Source organism: Alosa alosa, chromosome 1 (genome assembly GCF_017589495.1).
Source record: "Alosa alosa isolate M-15738 ecotype Scorff River chromosome 1, AALO_Geno_1.1, whole genome shotgun sequence".
Classification (NCBI taxonomy): Eukaryota; Metazoa; Chordata; class Actinopteri; order Clupeiformes; family Clupeidae; genus Alosa; species Alosa alosa.
In genome coordinates, this window is record NC_063189.1 from 25,009,301 (window position 1) to 25,035,642 (window position 26,342).

The following is a 26,342-nucleotide window of genomic DNA, read 5'->3' on the forward strand; positions in this document are numbered from 1 at the left end:
TCTAGGTAATATTGACCATCACCAGTGAGCAAGTCATAAAGGGCTGGCAGACAAAAGGAACCATAAGCTATACTAAACATAGAAAAGGTGTGTTATGGGACTTATTTCACTTCACATTGAAGATGCAAATGTTGGCCCCTAGCAATCTGATTTGGCTCCTACATATTTAGGGTTTAGGAGCAAATGGCTCCTATAGGGACTATATTAACCAAGTTAATCACAACCAATCACAACCATTGAGGCAGGCTTAACATAATAAGATCAAAGCAGTTTAAAAAAACAAAAACAAAGCTCTTTTGTTGAGATGTTTTTCCGTTGCTCTGTATGTCATCTCCTTCATTGCTCTGATTGGTTATAGGCCTATCCAATTGCGTCCAGAGGCATTTTTATCGGCATTGGTTGGTGACGCCCCTTGGAAATGGGAGATGAATGAAGCTTGTCCAGACCCAATTTCAATTTTAATTGATATAAGGTGTGGTGCTAACCGGGCTAGACAAAACTAGACAATTGTCAGATGTCAGATAAGGTTATATGCCTGAATACCCATCTGGCATGCCAGAGGGTGGTATAGGCTTGACTGAATCTGCAGCTGACTGTCTGAATTAAGTAGGAAGAGCAGTAAAATAAATGTTGTTTTTGGTCATGGTCATGCAAGCACAATTAGAGTGAAGGGCATTAGGGTGCTTACCCAGGGGAAACAAATCTGCAATTTAACAAGCTAGTGCAGAGCCAGATGCCTGTAATGCTCTCACCATAGATATATATATATACATACATATATATCTATGGCTCACAGGCACACCACCTCTGAAGTCCACCTCACCAATAAGTAGACCAAAATCCTCTAGATATTATTCTGAAAATGGAACCAATGTATCAAGTCCCTCATAATCAATCTGGATTTTAGTGGCTGACATCTAGTTGGACATAGGCAGTCCACTGACTCTTGCCTACAAGCAGTTCTTCTCATAAATGATTAACTTGTGGACCAAGCAGAAAAACAACCAACACAAACAAAACTAAATAAAAGATACACATGAAAATCACAAGATGCAATAAAATTAGGAAGTCCCAACCAGCCTGCTGTTTGACTGGGTAGATGAACATGCAGTGGGGCAGAGTTATATCTCAGGACTGACAGTAGATGTCCTTTTGCACCTAAAGAGGGCAAACAATGCCCCAGACAAGTCCCTGTACCTCAGTCCGTACAGGTACGGAGCCAGGGCTTTGGGCAGCACCAGCAGCACATTGCAGACTACCATCGAGATCCAGAGGTTGGCGCGCAGGTCCAGCACGCTGTAGTGGCAGTAGAGCAGCAGCTCGATGACCAGCAACAGTATTGGGCAGAAGGAGAGGAACAGGTGCAGGTAGTGGATGAGGAAGGTGCCCCTGGCACGGGACGAGCACTCGCCCTTCCATATGCTTGTCTGCCGTGTCTGCCAGCACAGCACCAGGTAGCCCGAGAGCACCAGCAGCAGGATGACCAGGATGCCCGTCACCGTAAGCAGCATGGACGCCTGCAGGAGCCGGGAGTGGCTGACCGTCAGAACCAGGACCAGCGGCAGCGAACAGATGTGCATGGAGCAGGGTGCCGTGGCGTGATACCACAGGAAGGCACCAACCGACGCTGCTGGGAAGAGTGCCGACAGCAGCCAGATGGTGGCGATGGCGCCCCGGGTGCGCGAGAGTGGCCAGAGGGCCGGGTACCGCAGCGGCGCCAGCACGGCCAGCGACGTGTCCAGCACCATGGCTTTTGCGCTGAGGATGCCGGCCATGTAGAGCGCCCCCAACAGGAGGAGCAGGGTGGCACAGGCGTAGTCGGACATGAGCACGCCGCCCACGTTCAGGCAGGTGCTGAGCATGTAGACAGACAGGAAGAGCAGGTCACTGAGCAGAGCGTTGGCCAGCAGGAGGAAGCGGGTCTGCTGGCGAAGGTGGACGCCGGCCAGCACACGCACCAGTATCAGCGGCGTGGCCAGCCCCACCGCCAGGAAGCCCAGGATGGGACACACCTGCAACAGCCGTGAGTGGCGTTCCGGCAGAAAGACGTTCCACTGGCTGGCAAACAGCTCCACCTGGCTCTGGTTCGAGATGTTGGCGCCCAGCAACACGCGACTGTGCTCCTCAGCAAACCCCGAGCCATTGTACCAGTTCCCAAATGCGCACAGCAGAGACATGAAGAAGTCCCCGGCTTCCTCTATTGTAGACATGGACATTACGCTGCTCGGAGCTGGAGCGCCCATTCTCACATCCTGTGCTTGCAGCTTGCGACTGACCGGTGGAAACACGACTGCTTCAGTTGGCTGGGCAGACACACACTAAAGCTTAGATTTTCAGGTGACAGTAGGACAGCAGGGATTGATTGAACAGAGCTGCATCTTGGTGTCTCCTGGGAGACACATGCTTAAGTAAACATCTATGAAGAGTGCAAATGGACACAAGTGTTGTTTTCACCGTTACAGGATCAGGATGGGCCTGTGGGGACAGAAGTGGCACAGTTGCATAATATCAATGATTCTGAGGCTGACACTGAGGAATATAGATACCAGACTTTTAGTTGCTTTATTATACATTATTTACAAATGTAAGATGATATTACAATATGATCATATTTTACCATGACATGGTTCACCAACATAAATACAGGCAATTTCAATGGCAGTGAAAAGTTGAAAAGAAGATTAGATGGCATATTTATATGTTGACATTTATTGTTCCACTTTTCAAGTTTCTTTTTTCATTATTTTTTACTGAGTAATTATGAATGCACTTATACAAGGTCTGTTTCATAACACGACTAGTTATGTACCTTTAGTATCATGTCTTTACACTACAAACCCACAGTGGAGTAACCACGTCCATGCCTTGAATTCAGTTCATTTGGTTTTAGTTTATTTACCTTTAACATTACCATTACAGTAGACATGGTTTCAGAGCACTTCACAGAGTTAAAGTACTGAAGTCCACTGAAGTCCACAAGGTCAAATAGGCAAGGGAAATCTCTTTTTTTAAAAGTGAGGAACTCTGAGCAGAACCCAGTTTAGTTGGGGTGCCTATCTGCTTGAGACTGATTTTAGGGGTGCTGTAAACCAGCAATGTTGAAGCCTTCTGTCAAACTTGTCCATCAAAGGTCTTCACCTTTACACCTTCAGTATGCAGTGCTCATAAATAACAACTGACAGGCAGGGATGCCCATATTTCAGGTGGCTGTCAGGCTGGTTGATATAAATCGTCATTCCGAGCAGAAATTGTTGCTGCTGATTACAGACCCATGGGGAGTCCCAGTGGCAATTTTTCTTTATTCATCTATCTCAATGAAAGCCATCAAATATTAATATGATGATTCAGCTAAAGCCACGAGGAATCACTTACAGCAGTGGCACCGGTATCAACATGACATGAGGCACAGTAGCACAACACAACAACACAGCCTGTCTGCAGCCCAAACATCATGAATCATATGAGTATGGGTTCAAGGAGAGGCAGTTCAGTGTGTGTGTGTGTGTGTGTGTGTGTGTGTGTGTGTCTGGTTAGGACACCGTGCTGACCTGGCTAAGCTGGCGCCTCTTGAACAGCAACTGCTTGAGCATGGTGTAGATCTCGCGGTAGCGCAGGCCGTAGAGGAGCGGAGCGCAGGCCCGCGGCAGCAGCATGAACACGCTCATGTTGACCATGTTCACCCACACGCTGGCCTGGCCCTCCATCTGGTGCCTCTCGAACAGCGCCAGCTCCACGATGAACACCAGGCCCGGCACGAAGTAGAGCAGCAGCAGCGTGCCGTGCGCCAGCATCGTGAGGCGCGCGCGCGAGTAACGCTGGTGCCAGATGCCCGAGTGGCGCGTGACGCGAAGAGCCGCGCGTAGCAGTAGACGATGAGCAGGAAGCAGAGCGCGGCGCCGATGGTGAAGTACATGTGCACGCCCACCATCATCTCCTTGCCCAGCGCGCCCACGGTGATGAGCACCAGGCAGAGGGGCAGCTGACGGGGCGCGTTGTCCTCCAGCAGCTCCAGGATGATGACCAGCGAGAGCGGGTACAAGGCGGCCAGCAGCCAGAGGGCCGCCGAGATCTTGCGGGCGCGCGTCGGCGTCAGGAGGCTGTCGTAGTGCAGTGGCCAGCGCACGGCCACGTACGTGTCCACCACCATGGAGGTGACGCCCAGCACGGCACAGCAGTAGGCCGTGACAGTGGCGGACAGCGCCACCTCGCAGGCCACGCGCAGCAAGGCTACGCGCAGCACCGCGCATGTCACCATGGCCATGTTGACGCAGGCGAAGGCCACGTCGGCCGCCAGCGTGTTGGCCAGCAGCAGATAGCGGGTCTCCTGCCGCAGCGCCGGCGACCACAGGATGCAGGTCACCAGCAGGGGGTCCAGCAGCAGCGTGCCCAGGGTCAACAGCACAGCGGGGATGAGGAAGAGCTCCATGCGCTCGCCCTCCATGCCGTCCAGCCACTTCTCCGACACGTTGGCAATGATGGCGTAGGCCATTTAGATGGCAGCAAGCTGGGAGTGACGGCTTTCTGGCAGTGGAATGCATACACAAGCTTGTTCTCTTTTAGGCCCTGAGAGATGTCGATCTCATCAGATATGATCCTCTAAACCCTTAAAAAATAGAAAGTGAGATTTTGTGGAGAGCATTTTAAACTTAAACTTTGAAATATTTCCTTAATTTATCAAATCCAATAAAGTCAAATAAAACATAAACATGGGTGTTTAACAAAGGAAGCAAAAACTATTGCTGGGATGTCATGGTTCACATGTAAATATGAGTCAGTTATTGGAATGCAAATTTTCAGTCTGTTCTGTGAAAAGCTTTAATGAACAATAAACATGACAGCTGCTGTTAGCGTATCATGTATCTGATACAACATCTTTTTTATATGTAGTTTTTCCTATATAAACTAGGTTACACAATTCATGTTTTACACAGTAAGTGACATTAGTCATACTAAATTACAGACCCAAACAATTTAAACTCACTCCATCAATTTACAGTATACCAGAGCTATGGTTCCACAACCAGAACAATTAGGTTACTTCTCTTTATTTCTGGCTGGTGGTTTACTTCCATAGTCTGCAGCCAAGGAAAGATGGATCTTGTAGTATTACTTCATTCCAAGATCCTCATACTGAGTTTCAGATATGTTTGGCGCTGTACTGTATTTCTCCACAGACTGGTGTGGGTAAGGGCAATGCTGGATAACTAATGGTTGTTGATTGGAAATGTAACATTACTGATATTGTGTAGCTAATATGTCTTTGAAAATATTGAATTGACTGTTACAGAGTATTATTTAGTCTTTTTTATTTCTTAAGAATTGTTTTTATTATCTTGCAAACTTATTCAGTGATAATTTTGTACAAAATGAACACCTCTTCAATATGTATAACTTTTTTGAAACATTTTGAACATTTTGAATTATGATTACAATCACATCTTCTGTCTGTTCCAACACTTGGCAGTTGTTTTGGTGAAGATGATTGAACGGCAGAGTGCATATAACAAATAACAGTGTCTGGTTCACATGAGCAGAAACAAAACTGCTTTGTAGAAAATGGGCTGTCCTACTTACAAATGGCAAATATCACACTGAAGTTATAGGCTTTCATAATCTGTTTGACTTTCTAGACCCATATGTTCCAATGTCTCATCAATTTCAGTCTAAGGACAGTAACCCCCCGACACACACATAAAAATTGACAACATTAAGAACAAGCAGTACTTATTGACAAATGATCGATTCAGACAAAAAACAGGACACACTCACATCCCCACCTTGTTGAAACGGTGCAAACAGAAATCCTGCTGAGGTTCCTTCCCGTGTCTCTCGGAGTTCTGCTGGTTGGGGGCCACCCGCTGGTGCTGCTGCCATGCTGTTGGTGGGCTGTTCGGTCAACCATTAGTCTAATGGCTCTGTAAATCAATACTGCCCAGCCTGCCATCGCCACACTTTATCAGTCCACAGACACACTGTTGACTCATAGGAGATAATGCAGCATGATACACCTGAAAAACCATACACGTATGCCATGGTAACGCCGTATCTCAGAAAAGAGCTCCAAACTCCCGGCGGACCCCCCCTTACCACACATACACACACTTCCATTCAACCCCCTTGCGCAGGCTGAGAGTGCTTACAATTTGTTGCTTGCCATCAGACTGATAAGAACTCATATCCTGTTATAAACTACTTGTTATACAGCTTGGCATTTTCTTTTATGGTAATACTCACAAGCACACAGAGTGGCATGTCAAACCTCCATGTAGTGGTTCTGGTGAGATTGGCCATACTGGAACAAGTATGAGAGAACATACTCATTAATATTGTGGGTGAAAGGTCACAAGCACAAAGCTTCAAGTGTGTAACCAGGTTTCTGCGTGGTGTGAAGCCAGTGAGGTCATGTATTAATGTTTTTTCAAATGTAATCATAGCTTTGTTTTTAAACAATGTAGTGGCATAATGAAACGACTTGGGGACCGGTACATCTTTAAGTGCTTTACATGATTAATTATATTAAAGCAAAAGGTCAATGATTCAATATCGTCCAGAAGTCATTTATTGTCTGAAAGCTACATTCATGTTATTGTGTGTGACCTGACAATGCCCTGAATTTGAAGGATGAGGCAAAAAATGGATTTCAGCAATAAAGGGGAGTGGACTTTATTTTCTATAAGAAACTAAACAGTCCTAACAGAAACAGGATTGTCCTTTGATACTGAATTCACCATAGATCTCCAGGGACTCATTTTTTCCTTTTGGTCTTCACATATCCCAACTGTCCCATGCTTCCCCTCTTGAAGTCAGTCAGATCCTCCTCTGCCTCCTCCTCATCCTCTTCAATATCCCAATGCTCCAGCGTGTTGCCTTTCTCCTCGTCTTCTCGTGCAACCAGCTTGCGGAACACATCCAGCTCCTCTTTGGTCGCCTTGGCGAACTGGGATAGATAGATGTCCTCCGTGGCCGAGAGGATATCTTTCAGTTTGGGGTTGATAATGAGCGTCTGGCCCTTTTTGTCCGGTGTCTGATAGAAGCCCCTGCGCTCCAGGAAGCAGTGCCTACAGCGCAGCTCCTCCATGCTCACCTTGAACAGCTTGGCCTTCACCATCTCTGCTTGCTTCACCCCCATACGGAAGTAGGCATACTGAAAGCATGGGACAGGACCACAATAGTAAGTCTGTGTCTGACTTTTTTTTTTACCTAGCGATAACTCATTGTGAGGACAGAATATTTGTTTAGTCATTTCTAAGGACTACATAACCTCCTGGCAGATAATTAATTTGTGAGATCCATTAATACTATGATAAATGAGGTAATTCATGAGGTGTATGGAAATCAGCACTTCCACTTCTGTATGGTAAGTAGTGTAAAAAACATCTTTATAGAAGTGATCAAAAGAAAAGAAAAATAGTGGGCCCACCTGAAATTTATGCTCAAGTTCATTGAGGTCCTCCTCTGCCACCTCAGGAGAATCTCGAAGAATCTCCCGCATTTGTTGGGCGGTGAAAAGACATTTCGTTCTGATAAACTGGACCGCCGCATTCACTCTCTTGGCAGGAATGGTGAGGATGTGTGGATGGTAGCTTATCACCCTCTGGATACTGCCTGGATAAGACATACGAGGGCGTATTATGAGGCATGTTGCACCTGTTTTCTCAAGAAACATTTGCTTAAACATTCTCGTCCCTGAGGAATTGCCAACTCACCTTCAACAAGCCCCAGTTTCCACAAATTCTGAATTCGTTGTTGCACGACTGCTCCCTTCTCTGTGTACAAAGCTGGACATTTATCAAAGATCTTGACGATGCTGGAGGCATTCAGACCCAGTGCCAAAAGGGCCGTGATCGTAGAGGTGTCATGCGTAACAGACTTTCTTCCCAGAATTTTGGTGGCGCCTTCGTACACCTGGTCAGCCTGTGTTTCAGTGAAACCCATATCAAGCAGAGTTCGTAAAGACAGCTCACTTCCATGTCGCTGTGCAGACGCTCTTGAGGTTTGAGACTCTTGTGTGTGAGAGCACATTCGACAGGCATATGCCAGCTGCCGTGCATTCTGCTCGACAAGAGCAGACTTGAGGGCAAAACCAGGAGACAACCTTAAACTCCATCGAACAACCTGCATGACAAAACGCAGGGTTACGGACAATTCTGCTGAACACCTTGAAGAACGCTTGCTTTGTAAACAGGCAACCTTGACAATCGCTGCAGTTGTGGTTTGCCAAATTAAGACGAATAACTTAAGCGGCGCTAACAGAACTTCATACAGCGACCAATAACATTTCTAACCCCTATAAGTTAACCGGTACATAAAATCTCTCTCTCTCTCTACCGGACGTTACCTGATGTTCGCAAGTCCGGATCATGTTCGTCCCTCGACAAAATATTTTCGGTTGAAACACGAACCGCAAACTACAGTTCCACCCTAGCCCGGTACCCTATGTTGGAAAATACCGTACATTTCAGTGAACTGGACTGATCTTACAAGAAAGCAAAATGAAAAATCCGCCCGAATTATCATTTTTATTGACAGACTGTACTCGAGTATCATAATTGTCTGTAACACATTGCACATTCAGTAAATTCAGTTACATTTTTGGAAGCAATTTTAGGCATGGGGAAATAATAAGCTGGATGGGTTAAACCTTTATTCATATAATAAATATATATATATATATATTTAAAAGATTAAGATGCTTGAATACAAGTGAAATACAACAATTTAAAATGCTAATCCACTTACAGCCATAAAATTACTGTACACATTTTCTTTAAAAACACCATAATGCAAACTTGTGGAAGGCTTTGTGGAGGCTCTGTGCACAAGGCTTGACCACAGTCACGTGCCATCTTTCATCCAACAGAATGTAGAAGTACTACCACTAGCGACTACAGCCATTTTTTTAATTGCCTTGTGTAATTAAACATATTTAAAAGCCTCCATTCTACTGACAACACCCATTTAGTTACAAAATAAGTCAATCAAAATGTACCTCATAAAGAAGATGTATCGTACTTTGTCCTATTATGACCATTTTCATCATCAATATATAGGCTAGCAGCGATAATCCTTCACCCTGCACTACCATCTGATAGGCGAATAATGGAAAGTCTATGCTCCTGAGTGTTGGGCTTGGGGATCCCAGTGTCTCTTAGGATAGTCTTTTACATCACAGGACCCATATGCTCCCGTAGGTGCACGGACGGAGTGTTACAATCACTTTGTCATCAAAGAGGCCCAAATATCTGCAATAAATTTTTGCATTAAACATCTTTTCTTTTGTGATTCTATTTAGCTCGAGTGTCTTGACAGTGGACCAGCCGGGTCGAGCGTTTTCAGTCATCAGAAAGATACTTTTGAAGCTCTGCCTCCAAGGCAGCCATGGATTTGTGCTCTTCCTCATCTTCCTCTTCATGCTCATCTTCGAGCGGGGTATCATCGTTGAAACGGAGATGGCCCTCCAAATTGAGGGATAGGACATTTTCATGAGGCTTTAGACTGGTGTCCTGGTGATTCTGCGAATCTGTCAGAACAACATGTTATTTAGTTGCAAGAAACAACTGATAAAAAAGGGGCATATGTAAATCTTATCTCTGTAGTTTGTTGGTCAATATTATTGATATAGGCATCATTAATAAGCGTGGAAATCTTTTGTGGACTTTCATGAAAATACTTTAACGTAATTTTTGAAAAATTGAACCAAGTGACTGGTTTTGCCATGGAGAGTCATATTTCACAAAGTTTCATGACTTCCAAAACTTTCAACAAATTCTTGGAAAAAAAGTTCAGAAAATTGGAACTTTAGAACACCATAACTTTTCCAAGACTGGGAAAGTGAACCCTGCATCCTGTCGGACCCAGGAGTGTGGGCTGCAGTTCCTGCCCTAACTCACCGTGGCTGGCGGGCAGCACCTCGCTCCAGCTGTACTCGGCCAGGTTGATGGGCTGCCGAAGCCAAGGCTCAACAAGCAGCTCCTCCAGGGTGGTACGCAGGCCTGGCTGGGGCTGCAGCAGACCCTCCAGTACGCCACTCAGTCCTGAGGAGAGAGAAGCCAAAGATGTCAGAATGACTCATCCATCAACTCACTGACTGTGTTGATTTCATGAATGAATGAATGAACGAATTAAAGCCTACAAGAATTACATGAATTAATAACTAGAACGTATGAATGACTGACTGACTGAAAAAAACTACAAGGAGCAGAAGATCCTGCAGCAGGCCACTCAGGTCTTACAGTATATTTTACAAGCCATGTCCCAGACGGACTCCCACAGGGCTGGAAAGTAATTGTGTCCCAGTTGATGAAAAAGTTGAACCATTGAAATAAACGAACCATTCCTTCACAACACGAAAATGGGGAATGCCATTTTCACAGAATTACATAATTTGTTACTCAATCAGAAATAAATATAGGCCAACACTGCTTAGAAGTTATACCAGGTTTCAGAAGGTTTAAGTAAGCAAAAGTTTGCATAGAGTCTTTTAAGAGGATACAGCCTCCTGTAAAAGCTCAGTTTATTCTAAGGATGAGGATGAGTTCTCTCTTTCTGGGCAAGTACCAAATCTGTTGACGTAAAATCTGACATTTCCCTTTGACATTTCGCTGGGTGTTCTCTGTCTCTTACCGGAGGATAGGGGGAAGGGGGGCTTGAGTTTGGCCTCCAGTGTCTCCTCCACACTGCAGAAGGGGTTCTCACTGAAGAGCAACGTGTACAGAAGCACCCCTAAAGACCACATCTCCAGCTCCGGGCCCTCATATCTGCAGCACAGACAGACGTAAAATAAACACAAAATAAACATCCTTCAAGAATGGAGATGTGCAAACACACAGACACCAATATTGCCGATGCAATTTTTAATCCAGTCAGTGAAAAGTGCAAAGTGCTCCCAAAGTGCAAAGTTTTCACTTGACTGGATTAAAAATTGCATCATCGGCAACATTGGGTTGCGAGTTGTTTCTAGACTGAAGGACTGATACTCTATTGGAACTAACGCACCCACCAGGCATGGAGTCGTTGGCGCGGTACCCTGTTTGCCCTATACCAAACACACAGACACACAGAGTACACACCCAGCACTTCATCCCTCAATCAGCCAACTTTTACTCTCAAGTGATATTTTCAATGTAATCAGTGTGGAACACAAGCAATGCACACACTAATTTAAAACAAATGCACTTGAGGGTTAGAGTGGCTAGGTTTCCCATGCCTAAACTAAAATGATCTCTACAAATAACAATAACTCAAGTTTGAGTTAAAGTAGGGCTTACGGGTTCCCTTGCAGAACCTCTGGAGAACAGTACTCCAGGGTGCCACAGAAGGCGTAGAACAGTTTTCCAGGCTCCATCACTGTAGCTGAGCCAAAGTCAATCAGCTTGATGTAGAAGCTCTGATTGATAATGATGTTCTCATCTTTGATGTCTCGGTGAAGAATACCTTTCTGACGCAAGTAGCTTACTGCGGCTACCAACTGCAGAGATCAAATAACAGTGGAATTGTAAAACTCATAAAGTCAAAACAAACACAACACAGACCTTTACATCTATATGTACACAATATTTCCCAGTTACCCATAGCCATATGTAATATACAAAATATAACAATCATAACAATAACCATAAACCTATACAAACGCGACACTGTAAGGAGACTTAATTAGTTAGATAAAAGGTTCCGAGTGACGTATACACACAGCTCACAGATTTGATTACAGATTTGATTGGCACTCTCTTAGTAGTACTAACAGCTTTATCTAGCACTCTATTCTATGTGAGTAGCACCTATTGCTGCACAAACAATATCTTGGTGGCACTGTATTTTTATTGTTTCTTGACTGTTGTGAGTCGCTTTGGATAAAAGTGTCAGCTGCATGTAAATGTAAATCATTGGTGTATCCCCTTACAGCTGTTATTTGTGTTCACCTGCCCTGCAAACATGAAGAAAGGGCTCTAGTTGTGAGTTATCTGTGAGTTGTATTTCTAAGCTCTGCATACCTGTCTGAAAATGAAGCTGGCCAGAGGCTCGTCCAGACATGGCTGCTGCTCGATGAACTCAAACAGGTCCATGCCATCGCCGTGCTTCTCCATCACCATCTGGAAGAACAGCTCGTTCTCAAACACGTCCAGCACCTGGGAGAAACACAGCAAGGGACATCCGTGGCAGTCCAACATCCAGTGCTTCAGAGCAATGTGGTACACAATCAAGACAAAAACAAACAAAAAGCCAACAGCTCTAGATAACTTTATCCAAAATGTATACATGAAAGATCTAGCATTTTTCAAAAATGAGTTTCACACGTCTCTCCATCCCACCTTGACGATGTTGGGGTGGTCCAGCCGGGCCAAGATGGCGATTTCCTGACTGACACTGCCCATGTCGGGGTCATCCACCCAGCAGTCGCTCACTATTCGGGCTTTCTTAATGAACTTCACCACCACCTGAGGGGAAAAGGAAGGAAGCACAGGAACCAACTCAGTGTCAACTAGATGTGGGTGTGATCTGCTGATAACCAAATCTCATTGAAGCAGCCCTTTCACCTTCACTGTTCATGACTTGACTTTTCATTTACTTCGCGTTAGGGCTCTGTTTGCCCTGTTGGGACTTGTTTTTCAAATAATGACTGGCAGACAATACATTATCCCTGACATATTTCATGGGATAATGATATAAATGACTATATGAAAATTTTACCCGCCGTTTTAAAGTCATCATCTTACAGTCTTGAGAAATGCGCAAACACAAAAAAACTCAATTCACCATCAGGATAAACTCTTCAGTGATTTCATTAGTGACTTTTCTTCCTAGCTGACAGTTTGACCTCTGCCTTCTACCATGCTTGGTCTCCTTCTTCTTGTGAGTTGCCCACCTTGCGGCAAACATGTCATCAGCTATATTATTAATATGACAAATTCTTTTCATGAGGAGGAATTATACTGCATCGATAGTGATACGATATGGCACATCTCTAGTCTAAAAGTCCACTGTAAGCTTATGTATTTACAAATCACTCATCAATTCATGGCAAAGGTCTTCATATTTAGTAATTTCTCTATTCTGTCACGGTACTTCACAAAAAGTGTAGGATATTCCGCTGCGCTTTATATGCCTGGAGCTGCTATAATTTAGACCAAAGCATGCAGGCCGCGTCCCCTCTCACCTCCTTGCCATCGTCTCTCCTGCAGGCCTGCCAGACGAAGCCGAAGGCTCCTTTGCCCACGGCGCGCAGTGGTCTGTACTCGTCCTCAAACTGGCCCTTGCAGGCCTGTGACTGCTCCAGGTCAGCGGTGGAGCGAAGGGCCTCTCCTTTACACGCGTCCCGGATCGCCTGTCTCACACACAGACACACACACACACACAAAACTTACAGCCATTTTACTCTTTATCCTGGCACTAAGTGCTTATTAACACAACAGAATACAGCACACTGACCAACACACAACACTCAAAATGTTCAACTATGGATTTTAGATATACTCCATAGTCAACTGTACATATCTGTCTATACTGTTAATACTGCACATATACTTATTTTTACTACTCTTAGACTGTAACTGTCAATACAATGCACATACCTGTACACAATGTACACATATGTCTATTTTGTTCATGCTGCATATCTATATTTATTCTGCTCTTATAATGTTACTTAGCACCTAGAACACCCAGACCTTCACAATTGTACAATTGGGAGTGGGTCTGGAATGGTTCATTGACTTAAGACTTCCAGCAGGGGAATAACTAGCAGTGCAATTAGACTTAAATTGGTAAACTCTTACCAAATTGTTTCAAAAGCCTTGTAAACAAAGGTTTTCAATGCAGTTGTTTACTCAACTCCAAAGAAATACACGTCCATGTCGGATTAGCGATTGTATTTGCGTGCCCATGTTTTAGGGACATTGGAAATGGGCTTCAATGGCCTCTTGGCCAGACGGACCTGCAGAGCAAATCCCAAATTTGTCGAAAGTTCGTATGGGTATTCCTTGGCTAAATGTTACTGTTAATACACTGCAGATGTCCCTACTGTAAACCATGCCACTTGTCACTTTAACTGTATACTACTGGCTACACTGCACTATGTCATACACTGTTTACACTGCACTACCTGTCTGTACTGTTCACATTGCACTTTTCTGCACTTCTGGTTAGATGCTAACTGCATTTCGTGGTCTCTGTACTTGTACGCTGCACAATGACAATAAAGTTGAATCTAATGTAACCTAATCTAATCTAAATTTACAAACGAACACACTTGCATGCATGGTGAATTTAAAGCTGCAGTTGGCAAGATTTTTTTGATCATATTCACTGAAACCGACACTATGCTCCGACAGAACAACATAAATCAGCCGGTTTAAAAAAAACATAAAAAACCCGCACTTTTACCTCCACCTAGAGCCTGTTATTTGTTTTGCAAAAATCGACAGCTCCCGGTTCTTCTGGTCCAATCAGAGCAGGGCTGTGTGAGATCTGACTGTTAATCAGTCTGGTGCGCACTGACGAGACAAACTCGATGAGAGGGTGCTCGGTGGTAGTGGGGGAGGGGCATGAGAGTTGTAAACAATAAAACTTTTGGCTAAGTCCCCTCAATCTGTCAGACTTGCCAACTGCAGCTTTAACAGGAGCTCATAAGCGCAAGTTTCTCAGGAAGTGAAGCTATTAAGTTGTACTGGAGCCTGACCTCCCCTAGGCTGTAGCTAGAGGCGTCCTGTGGAGAGGCCAGGCTGCTGCCTGTGTGCTGCGGGCTCAGTGGCGCCCCCTGCTGATCACCAAGGGGGAGTCTTCCGGTCAGCCAGATGCAGAAGAGGGGACGGCTGTCTGGGAGAGTAGCCCGCCGGATTTCACACTGAACCTCTGCAACAGACAAACAAGCAGGGTCTGGGTTAAGCCTTTGACTTGACCTGCCTGTGAATAGGGATGACCTAATATTCAAAGCATTGCTGAAACTTTCATCTCAGTCTTACAAATTAATGTAAGGCACTGATGTAATATTTATTTTCAGACATCCAGTATGCTTTATGTGCCACCATAGGGATTTTTTTTGTCATCCTTCAAGGCTAAAATTGAGGAAATTAGAAAAGACTGAGAAAAGTCTGCACATAAAGTGGGTACACACCAAGTCTGGTTCCATCTCTGTGGTAGCAATTCCCTTCAAATCGTCCCTCCAGTATCTCACTGTTTGAGTTGGTCTGCGTTCTGTTCTGCAGCTGGTAGTGGCAGTGGTTTCTTTGGTGTTGATGTTGCTAGGTTGCTGCCTGGTAACTGTTCACCTGGATGGCCAATCCTCTGGAGTTCCTGAACTCGGCCATTGGGATGTGTAGAGAAGGTGTCCCACTGCTGGGTGGGTCCAGTCCTGTCCTCAACGCCCTCGGCTCTGGAGTTTAGGGACTTCTCCTCCTCAGGGTCGGACTCCACCACGAAAGGGGATGGGGTGCGGAGGAGCTCAGCTGTATCGCAGGAGGCCTGGGAGAGGTTGAGGCGGTCAAGGTCGCCGTTGGCCCCGGGCAGCTCCAGGCTGCCACTAAGGTCCAGCTCTCCCAGGGCCCGGGTCACCGCGTCCCCGTTGGAGTCGATGTCCAGCAGGCAGCTGCCCGAGTCAACGGGGGCAGAGGAGGGTGCAGGAGCCGGTGGGTGGGTGCAGTCCAGGCGATCTGGGCCGGACTCGCCGGCCCACTGCTCGCAGAAGCCCGAGGATGAGCGGCTGCCCAGAGAGATCACCTCGAAGCTGGAGTCCTGCAGTGCATCATGGGAGGCCGACCCCTTCTGTCCCTGCGCCCGAGACGGCCCACGGGGCTTGGTCAGGGCCTGCTTGGTCTCTGTGGCTGGCCAGGCAGAGTGCCCGGCCCGATCTTCAGAGTCCGAGTCGGTCTCCTCTGGGCCTCTGGAGGGCCTGTGGCCCCACACCTCCTGGGACTCGACCAGGGCGAAGGTCTGCAGGAGAGCCTGCGTGCTGTCCGTGTGCTCGCTCAGGCTGGACGAGGAGGCCGCCGCCGTCTCGGCTACCTGCCTGAACAGCTCCACCGTGTCATCTGGCCTGATGGGCACACAGCACAAAACACACACATCCACTGCAGTGCAATGCAAACATGACGAATGACATTCAGCACCAGGCCTGAGAGGCACAGTATTAAACAGACCTTTATATCTTTGGTAACAAAGCTAATCCATAGAAAGCTAAGGGGCAAAATCGAATGTAACTTATTTCTGCATTTACGCTTCATATATTTAAAGAGAATCATTTTACCCGTCATCATGGGATAACTCATCTAGTGGATCTGTGGATCTTGTTCTGCTTTAGATTTACTGTCGCACTTCAGTCAGTGACGTACATCGAGTGATCTATGGACACGTCTGATGTGTGACTGTCCTACAATCTCTTGCCTTTAACACAGTCCTATTTCACAGACATGTGATGACAGAGGCATGTAGGTTTATTCCTCTACCTGTCCAGCTGTGTGGAGGTGACCGCTGGTGAGGTCATGGTGGATGGGACGCTGCTGGGCACCTCCAGCCTGTCCGTGTTCCCAGTAAAGATCCGGCCCTTCCCTCCAGAGACCCTCCTCTGCAGTGCCTGCTGGACCATGGCCATGTCCCCAGCCAGCACTGTGTTAGGGTCTACAGACGGCCACAAGAGCACAGATTAAGGTTGCGTCATTTTTGAAATAAATGAATTCATAAATAGAACTATTTGTCTGAGATGATGTCCACATGACAGACAACATCAGACAGTCATAGTCCAGCGGGAGAGAGGTCAGCTCATAAAACCTTGAGTCATGACAGCACTCACCATTAGTCTCCCGGCTGCTCTTCCCAGTGAGTGAGTCACTAGAGAGGGTTACTGCCCTCCCAGGTGCAGGGTTAGAGTCACTACTGGGGTCTACATATGACAGAGAGAGGTGGTAAAACAGACAGGTGCAAGGCCGTTTTAGTGGGAAAAAACTACACTGTGCTACAGTAATCTAGTGTCTAGTATGCGAGTACAAGGTACAGCGTTAAAAGCTACAAAAAATGCAGCTATTATAAGGAAAATCACAAATATAAGAGTACTGCTGAAGCTGCAGTATGCTATAGAGACCTACTGTGGAGGGTGCAAAAGCCATTCTTGGAATGACAAAAATGGTCAAGGTAAGATATAAGGTTGATATTGAGCAACTGGCTACATCTATGCAGTGAAGAGGATGGATTGGGAGTGTTAGTGGATTCTGTACCAGAGTTATTACTAGCAGGATCGGAGGTGTCCTCGTGCTTGTGGGGCACTGGACTGGTGCTGTGGTCGAAGCTCTGCATCCACTCGAAGAACCCCGGCATCAAGAAGGTCACATTCTGCACACACAAAGAATGCCAGTGAACATGACTGTACCAACACATCACTAGTTCTGTTCATAGTGCATTTCATCTTTAGCCAAACCTCCAACATTGCCTTTGTAGAACAAACCCATTATACAAAATAAACACTACATTTATTAAATCAGGACTACGTTTACCACCTCTCAAAACTAGAAAAGCCAACAGTCATATTTATATGCTGTGAATGCAAGAGACAGTTCTGTTTTAAAACAATATTACAACTTACATGGCAACCCATGACTTTTAGTACACCAGTACAACACAAAAGTTTTATTTGGATAACTGTACTTACCTTTCCCATTAGTTCAGACTTCCTGTACCCAAAAAGCATCAAGGCAAAGTAGTTGTTGATACTATGTATATGTCCCTCGGGAGAGAGGGTAAGCAGTCCACTGAGAGGAGCAAACAGCCACACAGTCCCAGAGTACACCAGCCCTGAGCCCGGAGACGCCAGGCTGTGACCACAGTCCTCTCCTACAGTAAGACAACACACATAGAGCCAAAGAGCATTTTTATGGTAATGATTAACTTCAAGGACCCTAATTTGAATGATGGGCAGAGTGCAAAGGCTTAAGTCACAGCAGTACAGCTAATTTAATAACTAAGCATAACCAATTTAACATCATTAGCAATACCTTAACTGCAAACACTGATGAGCCAGCACAATGCTCCCCTATGCCACACAACAGCTATACACACACTGCTATATCTTTGGCTATATTGGCAAATGCAATTTGGCATTTGCAAATACTGCTGCTTTAAGCAGACTATCAGAAGGCAATGGCCATGTGATATTACTGAAATGCTTGAAGAAGCCTAACTCTACCCGTATTGAGCGCAAAAGAGGAGCTGAGCTGTGGTTGTTCAGGGGAAGAATCTGACGAGCAGAGATCTGCTGAGCCGTATGAGACACGTTTGGCATCACTGCTTCCTGTGGCGACTCGGCTTCCTGGGTGCCCATTGGAGACGGAGACCTCCAGCGGTTTCCCACAAGCCACTGCACCTTTAAGTCTCACACAGAGAGGCAAAGATGTGCCTTCCCGACCTCTGGCCCTCAGTCTCTGCACACGGTGCATCTGCAGAAAGGGTAAACATCATTAAATAATTCAATACGGTCTGCACCTGTAAGAAATGAATCAGATAACTGCATCTGTAAGGTATTCCCTGAGATAATTAATTAATTTCATGAGCTTCTTTTGAGCTGACTTGTGAGTTTCAAGGAGTTCATCCCTTTCAGGCAACTACAGAGATAAGCACAATTATCTGTCAGGGAAGGCAAAAGCCACCCCTCAGTGCAATAGGAGTAGGCCTGTTTCTCCACTTAAGATGGAGAGACTGATTAGCTGGCACTGATGAGATCTGACCTTGGGCAGGGGCCGGCAGTGGAGGGGGATGTGCAGCGATGGCATCAGCTCCATGATTGACAGCCCTGTCAACTCCTCGGTATGCCCGTAGCCGCTGAGATGGGCAAAGGCAAGGTCACAGCTGATGATGCTCCCCTGTAATGACAGAGCAGATCCCAAGATTAGTGAACTGGACCAGAGCCGGCCAGGATGGCTCCAGATCCAGCTGTTATGGTCTGTGTGTAGGCTTTACCAATCTACCATATCTTGCTCTATACATTTTAGCACCCTGACAAATTCAGTTTACCAATCTAGTCCAGTGCACCTATAGCTCAGCGAATGACCGAGTACATTTGAAATGATTTTTGACAAAGTGCATCTTTAGTCACAGTGTTTTGGAAAATAAGTCCTGCTAAAGCTTCATGGTGTACAACATGATTTATAAACACTTCACATTTCTGTGTTGTATGTCTGCATGAAAATTAACATTATAACAAGCACTGCAGCATATATTTGTTGCCAACACACATTTGGACAAGAGCCATCGTCAGAAGAATCTAAAATGTAGATTTTGGCACTGCCTGTGCGAACACATGCCTACACAAAACTGTGAAATGTGAAAATATTCAAATATTTGTTACTCTAAATCTGCAATAGCCTACATTTTCCAAGAAGGAGACATGAGCTGACATTCTCTCCACTGGCTCCAACAGAACCAAGCAGAGGGTCGGGTCATGAGACTGCCTGCAGGTCCAGACAGACACAGGAAGCTCAGCTCCAGACTTGCTCACCGCATCAACCTGCCACACACGCACGCACACGCACACACACGCGCGACTGTAAACAAAAGTTTTTATGTGCATGTACAACATCCACACATAGATGTCCTTCCATTCTAAAGCCATATACAAAGGCAATCAATTTGGTTACTGTGAGGTGATTATAATTTCTTGCAGCAGCAACCTGTAAAGTCAGTCAAGGTCACGTCTTACCACTTTTCCTGAAATCGTGAGCACATTTCCATCAGTATTCAGAACATCCCCCGTCAATGCATCCTCTGGGCTCTGTCTAGTCCTCAGGATGCTGGACAGTCTCTGGCCAACCAGGTTATTCATGTTAATCTCCAGCAGCTTGCAAGCCTGCTCATTCACTTCTAGTATCTAGGACACAAGAACACAATGACAACACTTTAGTCAAACTAACTTTATAGACATCAATTTATTTTTAAAACAGTATGACCTTTTTAGTTTTGGGGCTGGTACTGTACAATTTGAAAAATCTGCATAAAACACATTTCTTGTACCTCTGTGGTTTTGCGATTCACAGTGAAGGCAGCCGTGTTTGGGTTATGCACCAGAGAGTGTTCAGTTGACCCCGAGCCCTCAGGGGCCAGCTGCCTCAACAGTGTAGCGTCCAGCCGGCTTGGGCTCAGCTCAAGATATCTGGGTGGAGAATCTGGGCGATGCAAGTTGGATATCTGCAGGTTTCTCATGGCCACAGAGCTATGACCATTCTGGGAATCACCTGGATAGAAAAGTGCATAAGAGTTTCAGGTGAATTAGGCCAACACTACTATGTAAATGTGAAGGATCACTTTTCAGTTACAAATGACAAGTTACAGTTGTTAAGGGACATTTTCATCTGTAACGGTTCTCTGTAGAGGTCTCACCTGTGGAACCCTCGCACCATCGCAGTGAAAGGTTCTTTTTGACGGCGGGCCTTAGCGCACACGGGTATGATCTATTAAGGACAAAGGAATCATCTGCCGAAGCTCTATCAGCATCACTGCCCGAGGCCACACAAAAACTGTCACCTCTGCCATTTTCCCAAGGGTCTTTTGACGAGGAGCACGACAGTGACATTGTTTGCTAAAGGAATCAGAAGAGAGCAGACACGGCTTTAGAGGTCGACGTCTTGTGTTTACATTTCCAGCGGATCCGAATACAAAGGTGGCATATGGCAACAGGACACGCCTCTCTAAACAGGTTGCAATTAAACTAGATTAGAACTGCTAGCAAGCTATCGCTACGCATACAAAACTGTTTTCAGTTTCCAGTCTCCATTCTTGGAAATGGATATTAAACACAATCGCAAAGCACGTTTGTTAACGTTAACTTGCCATGCCAACCTGGATATCTCACATTGGTAACCTGTAAAGTTAGAGGGTTCACAGATAGATGTTTAAAAAAACGGGCTACATTTTGCCATGCAACTCACCTTGCTTGACGTATCGTACGCGTTAATGTTAACAATACCAGGTTGAATCTCAACTGAACAGGTAACAAACTAGCTTGTTTAGCTAGAGGGCAAGTAAATGTAGTTAACATAAGCCAGCTGGCTAGCTGGTCTAAGATAGCAAACAAATGAGTGGAGAGCTAAGTTAGCTTACTAGCCTACTGATAAATGACAACGACCCGCCGCTAATATCACCAGTTTTTGTCATTTAGAAATGTACAGGTAAATTGTATAGAACTAAACAAATGTAGTTAAAACACTGGCTCCAATATTGCAGTAAATTTCATACAACCGCGGTCTGTAGTGTTTGGCGCGCGGGCATTCTAGAGTATAATAAGATTAGATGGGACAGCCAATCAAAAACTAGACTTTTGAATCCAGAGAAGTGGTCATCCAATCATAAACCTTTAAGGGTGGAGCGAACGCAATGTTTGGACCAAATAATTTCAGTTTCTATAGAGATAGAGGGTTACTATTTACATCATCATTCTGATTACAAAGTATTTCCAAGAACAGTTTTCCTTCTTTTCCTCAGGCTTAGGTTTTTCTGTTTGTCGCCATTGCAGATTGTTTTACCAGCACATATTGTAGAAACCATACTCAGTTATTTACTTAATGCTGATTTAACATACGATCAGAGGGAATTAAAGAATATACATGATACAGGACTCCAGGAAAATTTGTTTTTATTGTTAAAAACAAATTATACAGTTCAGTTCACTATGTACTGTCATCATAATACTACAATTTTACAGTATTGTAAACAATATAGCAATTTATGCATGGAGGCAAAGCCTCCAAGCAAAACACATGCACACAGGTATCTGATCCTATGAACTTCAGGATCAAACATGTTTGTGCTTTGCAATTAGGCTCCACTTCACAAGTGCAGAAAAGCTAGCATGACTTCATAGCCATTCTCAGGTAATTCTCAGCAGACTGAACCGTTCTCATAAGGACAGTGCAGAGCATAAAGTCTTAGGAAAAGACTTGACACTTAACAGCAAGGGAATTTGTTTTTGCCATTTATTTGTTAACAACACAGACAATATGTCAATCAATTTTTCTCCAAAATCCACAGCTGCCAAGGAGTGCTTTTTACTTAAGAGAAAATAGTCCCAGAGAAAGGGTTTACTTTGGCTATTATGGATGACAGACAGTTAACGGCACATCAGAATAAGATACTGTTTTCAGAGTTCCCAACTTGCAGGCATTTGGCATGAGGTTTACATTTTCAAGCCATTTCAAAAGGGCAGCCGTGGGCTTCTGGTTAGGGCTTCGGACCTGTAACCGGAGGGTTGCCGGTTTGAACCCTGACCAGTAGGAATTGCTGAAGTGCCCTTGAGCAAAGCACCTAACCCCTTACTGCTCCCCAAGTGCCGCTGTAGCAGGCATCTCACTGCGTTGGGATTGGTGTGTGCTTCACCTCACTGTGTGTTCACTGTGTGCTGAGTGTGTTCCCACGGATTGGGATAAATGCAGAGACCAAATTTCCCTCACAGGATCAAAAGAGTATATATACTTATATACTTATACTTAAAAGCTGCCACACCTTGTCATGCCTCAGTGTTTTCCACTGTTGGTAATCTCATGCTTAGGATTTCAGACGGCCCTCTCTGTCTGAACACCAACGCCAAACAGCCCTGAAAGTTGGCAAGCCTGACTATGATGTTGCAACATGTTCACTTATCAATAACAGGATGTTCTGAGTTCTCAGAGGATAGGGTGTTTGGTCTACCAGAAGCATGCATAGCGTTGTAGAGGAGCTTGGTTATCACGGCTGAGCACCAGAACTGACAGCAGCTGAGTCTGGACCGGACCTGGCCCAGATCTGGCCTTGACCTGGCCCCAAGTCCGCCTGGTGCCGGCCCTGACCTGACCGGCCGGATCTGCTCCTGGAGACAGCTGCAGTCTGGGGGAAGTTCTGGACGCGGAGTGCAGCAGGACAGACACACACACACACACACATATATATATACACTTAAGCACACACATACACATACACACACACACACACACACACACACATATATATACACTTAAGCGCACCTATACACATACACACACACACACACACACACACACACATAGAGGAAAAGAGTCACAATCTAGACCGAGGACAGCTTGCTCAGCCACCCTGTGAGGTGTCTACGAGTGGTGTTGGTAGTCCTTCTTGCTGTGTGGTTTGTTTCCCAGAATATGGTCGATATCAGAGGCTAGTTGAGAAGTCATCTTTGGCAAGACCTGCACAGGTAAAATAACATTATATCAATCCAAACAGTAGAAAAAATGTAAAATCAAAACTGACACGTGACACTTGACAATGTAATTTGTACAGAACAAGATCTGACTGTATCTGTCTTCACATTGATATGATTCAAACTACAGTTAATTCTTGTTCCAGTTATTTGCATTAGGCTCTACTGGAGTAATCGCTTGCCTGTATTGCCCCCAGGTTTTCTGTTAGCTGTGCAGGGTTGGATGTTCCCAGAAGAACTGAGCTCACTCCTTCATTGCGTAGGCACCAGGCTGCGCAAACGGAAAAAAAGAAGGTAGAGAAACACACACTTAAGGATATTTATATTTCACTCGGCAATTACAGCACAATCAGGAATAGCTCACTGAAGAAGATGGCTACTGTTCTCTTGCCAGCCCTTGCCAGCACTGCAATATGCTCGAGAGAGACCTGTTATCTGTTTTCCCTACCCACAACTCCGTGCCTCTACTCAAGCTGTGGGAGGATACACACTGTCATTTCCAGAGCCGCATGCAGGCAGGTGCGATATGGCGGAAGTGACAGGTTTGGGATATCAACCATGCAAGGTGATGTAAATGTATCATCATAATGTGTCTCAGCTTATGCTTCCCAGCGCTCCTCCTCCTCCTCCTCCTCCTCCTCCTCCTCACCGATGGCTAGCTGGGGCAGGGTGCAGCTCAGCTTCTCAGCAATGTGACCCAGCTCCTTCAGTTTGGCCTGCTGCTTCCTCCCATCCTCACTCAGGATCTTTTCCTTCAGCCACTGGTATGACTGGAAGGTGAAAAAAGACATTTAAAATGGTGCTATGGGCATTTGGGGAGTTGGTGTTAAAAGACCTGAAGGGACCTTTCAGTGAAAAGGCCTTCACTGTATCTAGTAAGTGTTGCCCTCTGGGCACAATTACTTTCATGGATGCTCGGGAGGATTCGGGAACCCCATTCTCATACTTCCCTGTGATGATTCCACAGGCCAGAGGAGACCAGGAAACCACACCCACACCTACAAGAGTAGTTAAACATGCAAAACAAAGTCGATTGTTTTAAGTATTGAGTATTGATATCGGCATTATTCTGGGCACATTCTCTTTGAAGTTTCTTGTGCAGGACAGCGGAGAGCTGAGAGGGTTATTAAGAATGAGTCTTACCGATCTTGTGGTAGAGTTCAGGTAACTGCGTCTCCACCTTGTCCCTCTGGAAGAAGTGATACTCGGCCTGCTCACACACCGGGGGGATGAGGTTGAACTGCCTTGCTACTGAGTACGCCTCCTGGGGGTCAGAGCAGGACGGAGAAGAGAGGAGAGGAGAAGCATGAGAAAATGAGTTCCAGACAGTGTTTTGTCTACCAGCATATTTTAATTTGACATTTCTATGAACCTAAGTACTTCACATTTCAATGGAATTTGGTATAACTTTGGTATAAGCTGGATGTAGTAAAATGAAATCCGATTTCCAATTTTTTGTTATGAATAACATGCCACCCGGTAATTGATTTCAGATAAGGAAATATATTGTGAGATGCTGTGAAACATTCTGTCACTTCCCATTTTCATCAGATGCATTATGAAGGCTGATAAGGAGCCATGACACATGAGAACACATTCTCTCCCCTCCCGTGTACTACTCCTGCCCTGTTGTTCTCTGTTGAAGAGGAATTTCATATTCTACAGTACACTGTGAAGGTCACCTTGGGGCCATGTGTTGTGAATCCTACTTTGCCTACGTATGTCCTGGGTAATTACGACAAGCACTATCAAAAGACGAACTTCTTCAAATGAGATGTTACACTATTACCCTATTCAAACAGTATATGTGTTTATGCTGCCAATGTTTTAATATATTTAAAAATGTACGTTGTGTGTAAGGATGTATGTAGTGGCTGTACAAGAGAGAGATTTCCTTGATCTTCCAACCGCTCACCATAATTTCCATGGCACTCCACCTTGAGGTGCCCCAGTACATGGACATCCCCTGGTTTATCACATGGGTCATGGCTCTCACAATCTCTGTGGAGAAACAGTGAAGTGGTCAGATCAGGGCCTAGAAAGTTGCTTATATTATGTCAAACAAAATGGATAATACCATGATGTGGATGCAGCTGTATAGCGTAACTTCATCAGTGATTTGCATTTGCTATCATTTGAAGACACCAGGGGGCAATATTGCTCACACCTCCTGCTGACACAGATGGAGTTTTCTCCCCATAGTATTGACACAACCCATTTGATTAACCAAAGTTATTTGAAAGACCTCCAAGCATTTCAACTTTTGGGCAAGTGCTTCAGTAATTAAGTTCCCCTAATTTGACCAAATATTTAATTAGTCGAATGATGAGACAGAAGAGTTTCTTTGATTAGGGTGTACGGAACACAACTGGAGAAGCCAAACATTGAGAGGCCTGTTCCATCGCGCTTGATAAGTGAACAAATATGCAAAACCATGGCTAACAGATGTGATCAAACCGACTTTAAAAAATAATCTCAGTCAGATCTCAGCCAAGAGCACCTTGTCGAGACACACGCAGCAATCTGCTTCACAACGAGACGGTGCCTTAGAGAAGGGCTCCGGGGGCATCATATGGAGGAGGCGCATTGTTCTCCGAAACCCAGAAGAAAGGAGGAGAAATGAGCAGGAGCGCACAAATGGCAGGCCTTTGTTCAGGAGAGACGATAACCCTACATCAGGAGCCCGAGAGAAAATAAGGTCTGTTGTTCCCTTCTCCTCCTTCATTAGAAACTCATTTAGAGCAGTCAGGGTCAAACAACTGCAGAGAGAGAACACGTGTGTGTGTGTGTGTGTGTGTGGGTGGGACAGGTGGGAGGTGGAAACCAGGCAATATCAGGCTGCCACAGTAATATGTCTGCACTGGGAGAGGGAGAGAGAGAGAGAAGGTGAGCATGTATTCTTTTATTGAGATATGTACCAGCTATCCAGAGACTATTTACAGCCCCTGGTACCCATTTTCACCATATTGCTGCCTGCCTTGTGTGTAATTTTATGATACCCATACGTATGTGAAATGATGTACTGTAACATAAAAATGAAAGGATATGTGGAAAGCTCAGCACAACAGAGAAACAAACCTGTCAAATATCATGAGTGAGGATTTGTGTGTGTGTGTGTGTGTGTGTGTGTGTGTGTGTGAAACAGAGTGTGTGTATCTGTGCTTAT

At 45.2% G+C, this 26,342-nt stretch overlaps 5 protein-coding genes across 7 annotated transcripts in view; all 5 read right to left on the reverse strand.

Annotated features, from left to right (window-relative positions):
* Positions 1-1,098: 1,098 nt before the first annotated feature.
* On the reverse strand, positions 1,099-2,216 carry LOC125297296 (probable G-protein coupled receptor 148). Its single transcript, XM_048247619.1, has one exon. The coding sequence runs from the start codon at positions 2,214-2,216 to the stop codon at positions 1,122-1,124; it is 1,095 nt and encodes a 364-aa protein (XP_048103576.1). The 3' UTR covers positions 1,099-1,121.
* Positions 2,217-3,440: 1,224 nt separating this feature from the next.
* LOC125304519 (probable G-protein coupled receptor 148) lies at positions 3,441-6,007 on the reverse strand. The gene is given in 3 exon segments (XM_048258879.1): positions 3,441-3,847; positions 3,850-4,603; positions 5,778-6,007. Coding segments are annotated over 2 exon segments (957 nt in total). The 5' UTR covers positions 4,490-4,603; positions 5,778-6,007; the 3' UTR covers positions 3,441-3,530.
* Positions 6,008-6,543: 536 nt separating this feature from the next.
* Positions 6,544-8,396, reverse strand: mterf4 (mitochondrial transcription termination factor 4). Its single transcript, XM_048255095.1, has 4 exons — positions 8,339-8,396; positions 7,707-8,115; positions 7,421-7,605; positions 6,544-7,144 (listed from the first exon to the last, which is right to left on the reverse strand). Exons 1-4 carry the CDS (start codon positions 8,360-8,362, stop codon positions 6,746-6,748), a joined length of 1,017 nt encoding a protein of 338 aa, XP_048111052.1. The 5' UTR covers positions 8,363-8,396; the 3' UTR covers positions 6,544-6,745.
* Positions 8,397-8,511: 115 nt separating this feature from the next.
* On the reverse strand, positions 8,512-21,241 carry pask (PAS domain containing serine/threonine kinase). The gene is given in 21 exon segments (XM_048264101.1): positions 8,512-9,520; positions 9,891-10,034; positions 10,624-10,757; positions 11,268-11,467; positions 11,991-12,125; positions 12,309-12,434; positions 13,154-13,321; positions 14,675-14,847; positions 15,110-15,206; positions 15,208-16,027; positions 16,437-16,608; positions 16,781-16,870; positions 17,202-17,316; positions 17,633-17,814; positions 18,167-18,416; positions 18,705-18,839; positions 19,346-19,483; positions 19,676-19,843; positions 19,987-20,207; positions 20,353-20,551; positions 20,901-21,241. Coding segments are annotated over 20 exon segments (3,849 nt in total). The 5' UTR covers positions 20,546-20,551; positions 20,901-21,241; the 3' UTR covers positions 8,512-9,332.
* A 1,130-nt stretch (positions 21,242-22,371) lies between these two features.
* kcnab1b (potassium voltage-gated channel subfamily A regulatory beta subunit 1b) overlaps positions 22,372-26,342 on the reverse strand; it is a 32,206-nt gene continuing 28,235 nt past the window's right edge. For all 3 annotated transcript variants that reach the window (XM_048244530.1, XM_048244539.1, XM_048244545.1), the window contains exons 9-14: positions 25,092-25,177; positions 24,320-24,440; positions 24,080-24,174; positions 23,826-23,946; positions 23,359-23,447; positions 22,372-23,162 (exon numbers count right to left, since the gene is read on the reverse strand). In XM_048244530.1, the coding sequence (XP_048100487.1) occupies positions 23,067-23,162; positions 23,359-23,447; positions 23,826-23,946; positions 24,080-24,174; positions 24,320-24,440; positions 25,092-25,177 (608 nt within the window). In that variant the 3' untranslated portion in view covers positions 22,372-23,066. The remainder of the gene's footprint in view (positions 23,163-23,358; positions 23,448-23,825; positions 23,947-24,079; positions 24,175-24,319; positions 24,441-25,091; positions 25,178-26,342) is intronic.

Coding starts and splice junctions, on each gene's coding strand:
- LOC125297296 (XM_048247619.1), bottom strand. CDS start 2,216: ATGTCCATGTCTACAATAGAGGAAGCCGGGGACTTCTTCATGTCTCTG.
- mterf4 (XM_048255095.1), bottom strand. CDS start 8,362: ATGATCCGGACTTGCGAACATCAG. Junction 8,116..8,338: donor TCCGGACTTGCGAACATCAG/GTAACGTCCGGT, acceptor TTTGTCATGCAG/GTTGTTCGATGGAGTTTAAG. Junction 7,606..7,706: donor GAAACTGGGGCTTGTTGAAG/GTGAGTTGGCAA, acceptor TGTCTTATCCAG/GCAGTATCCAGAGGGTGATA.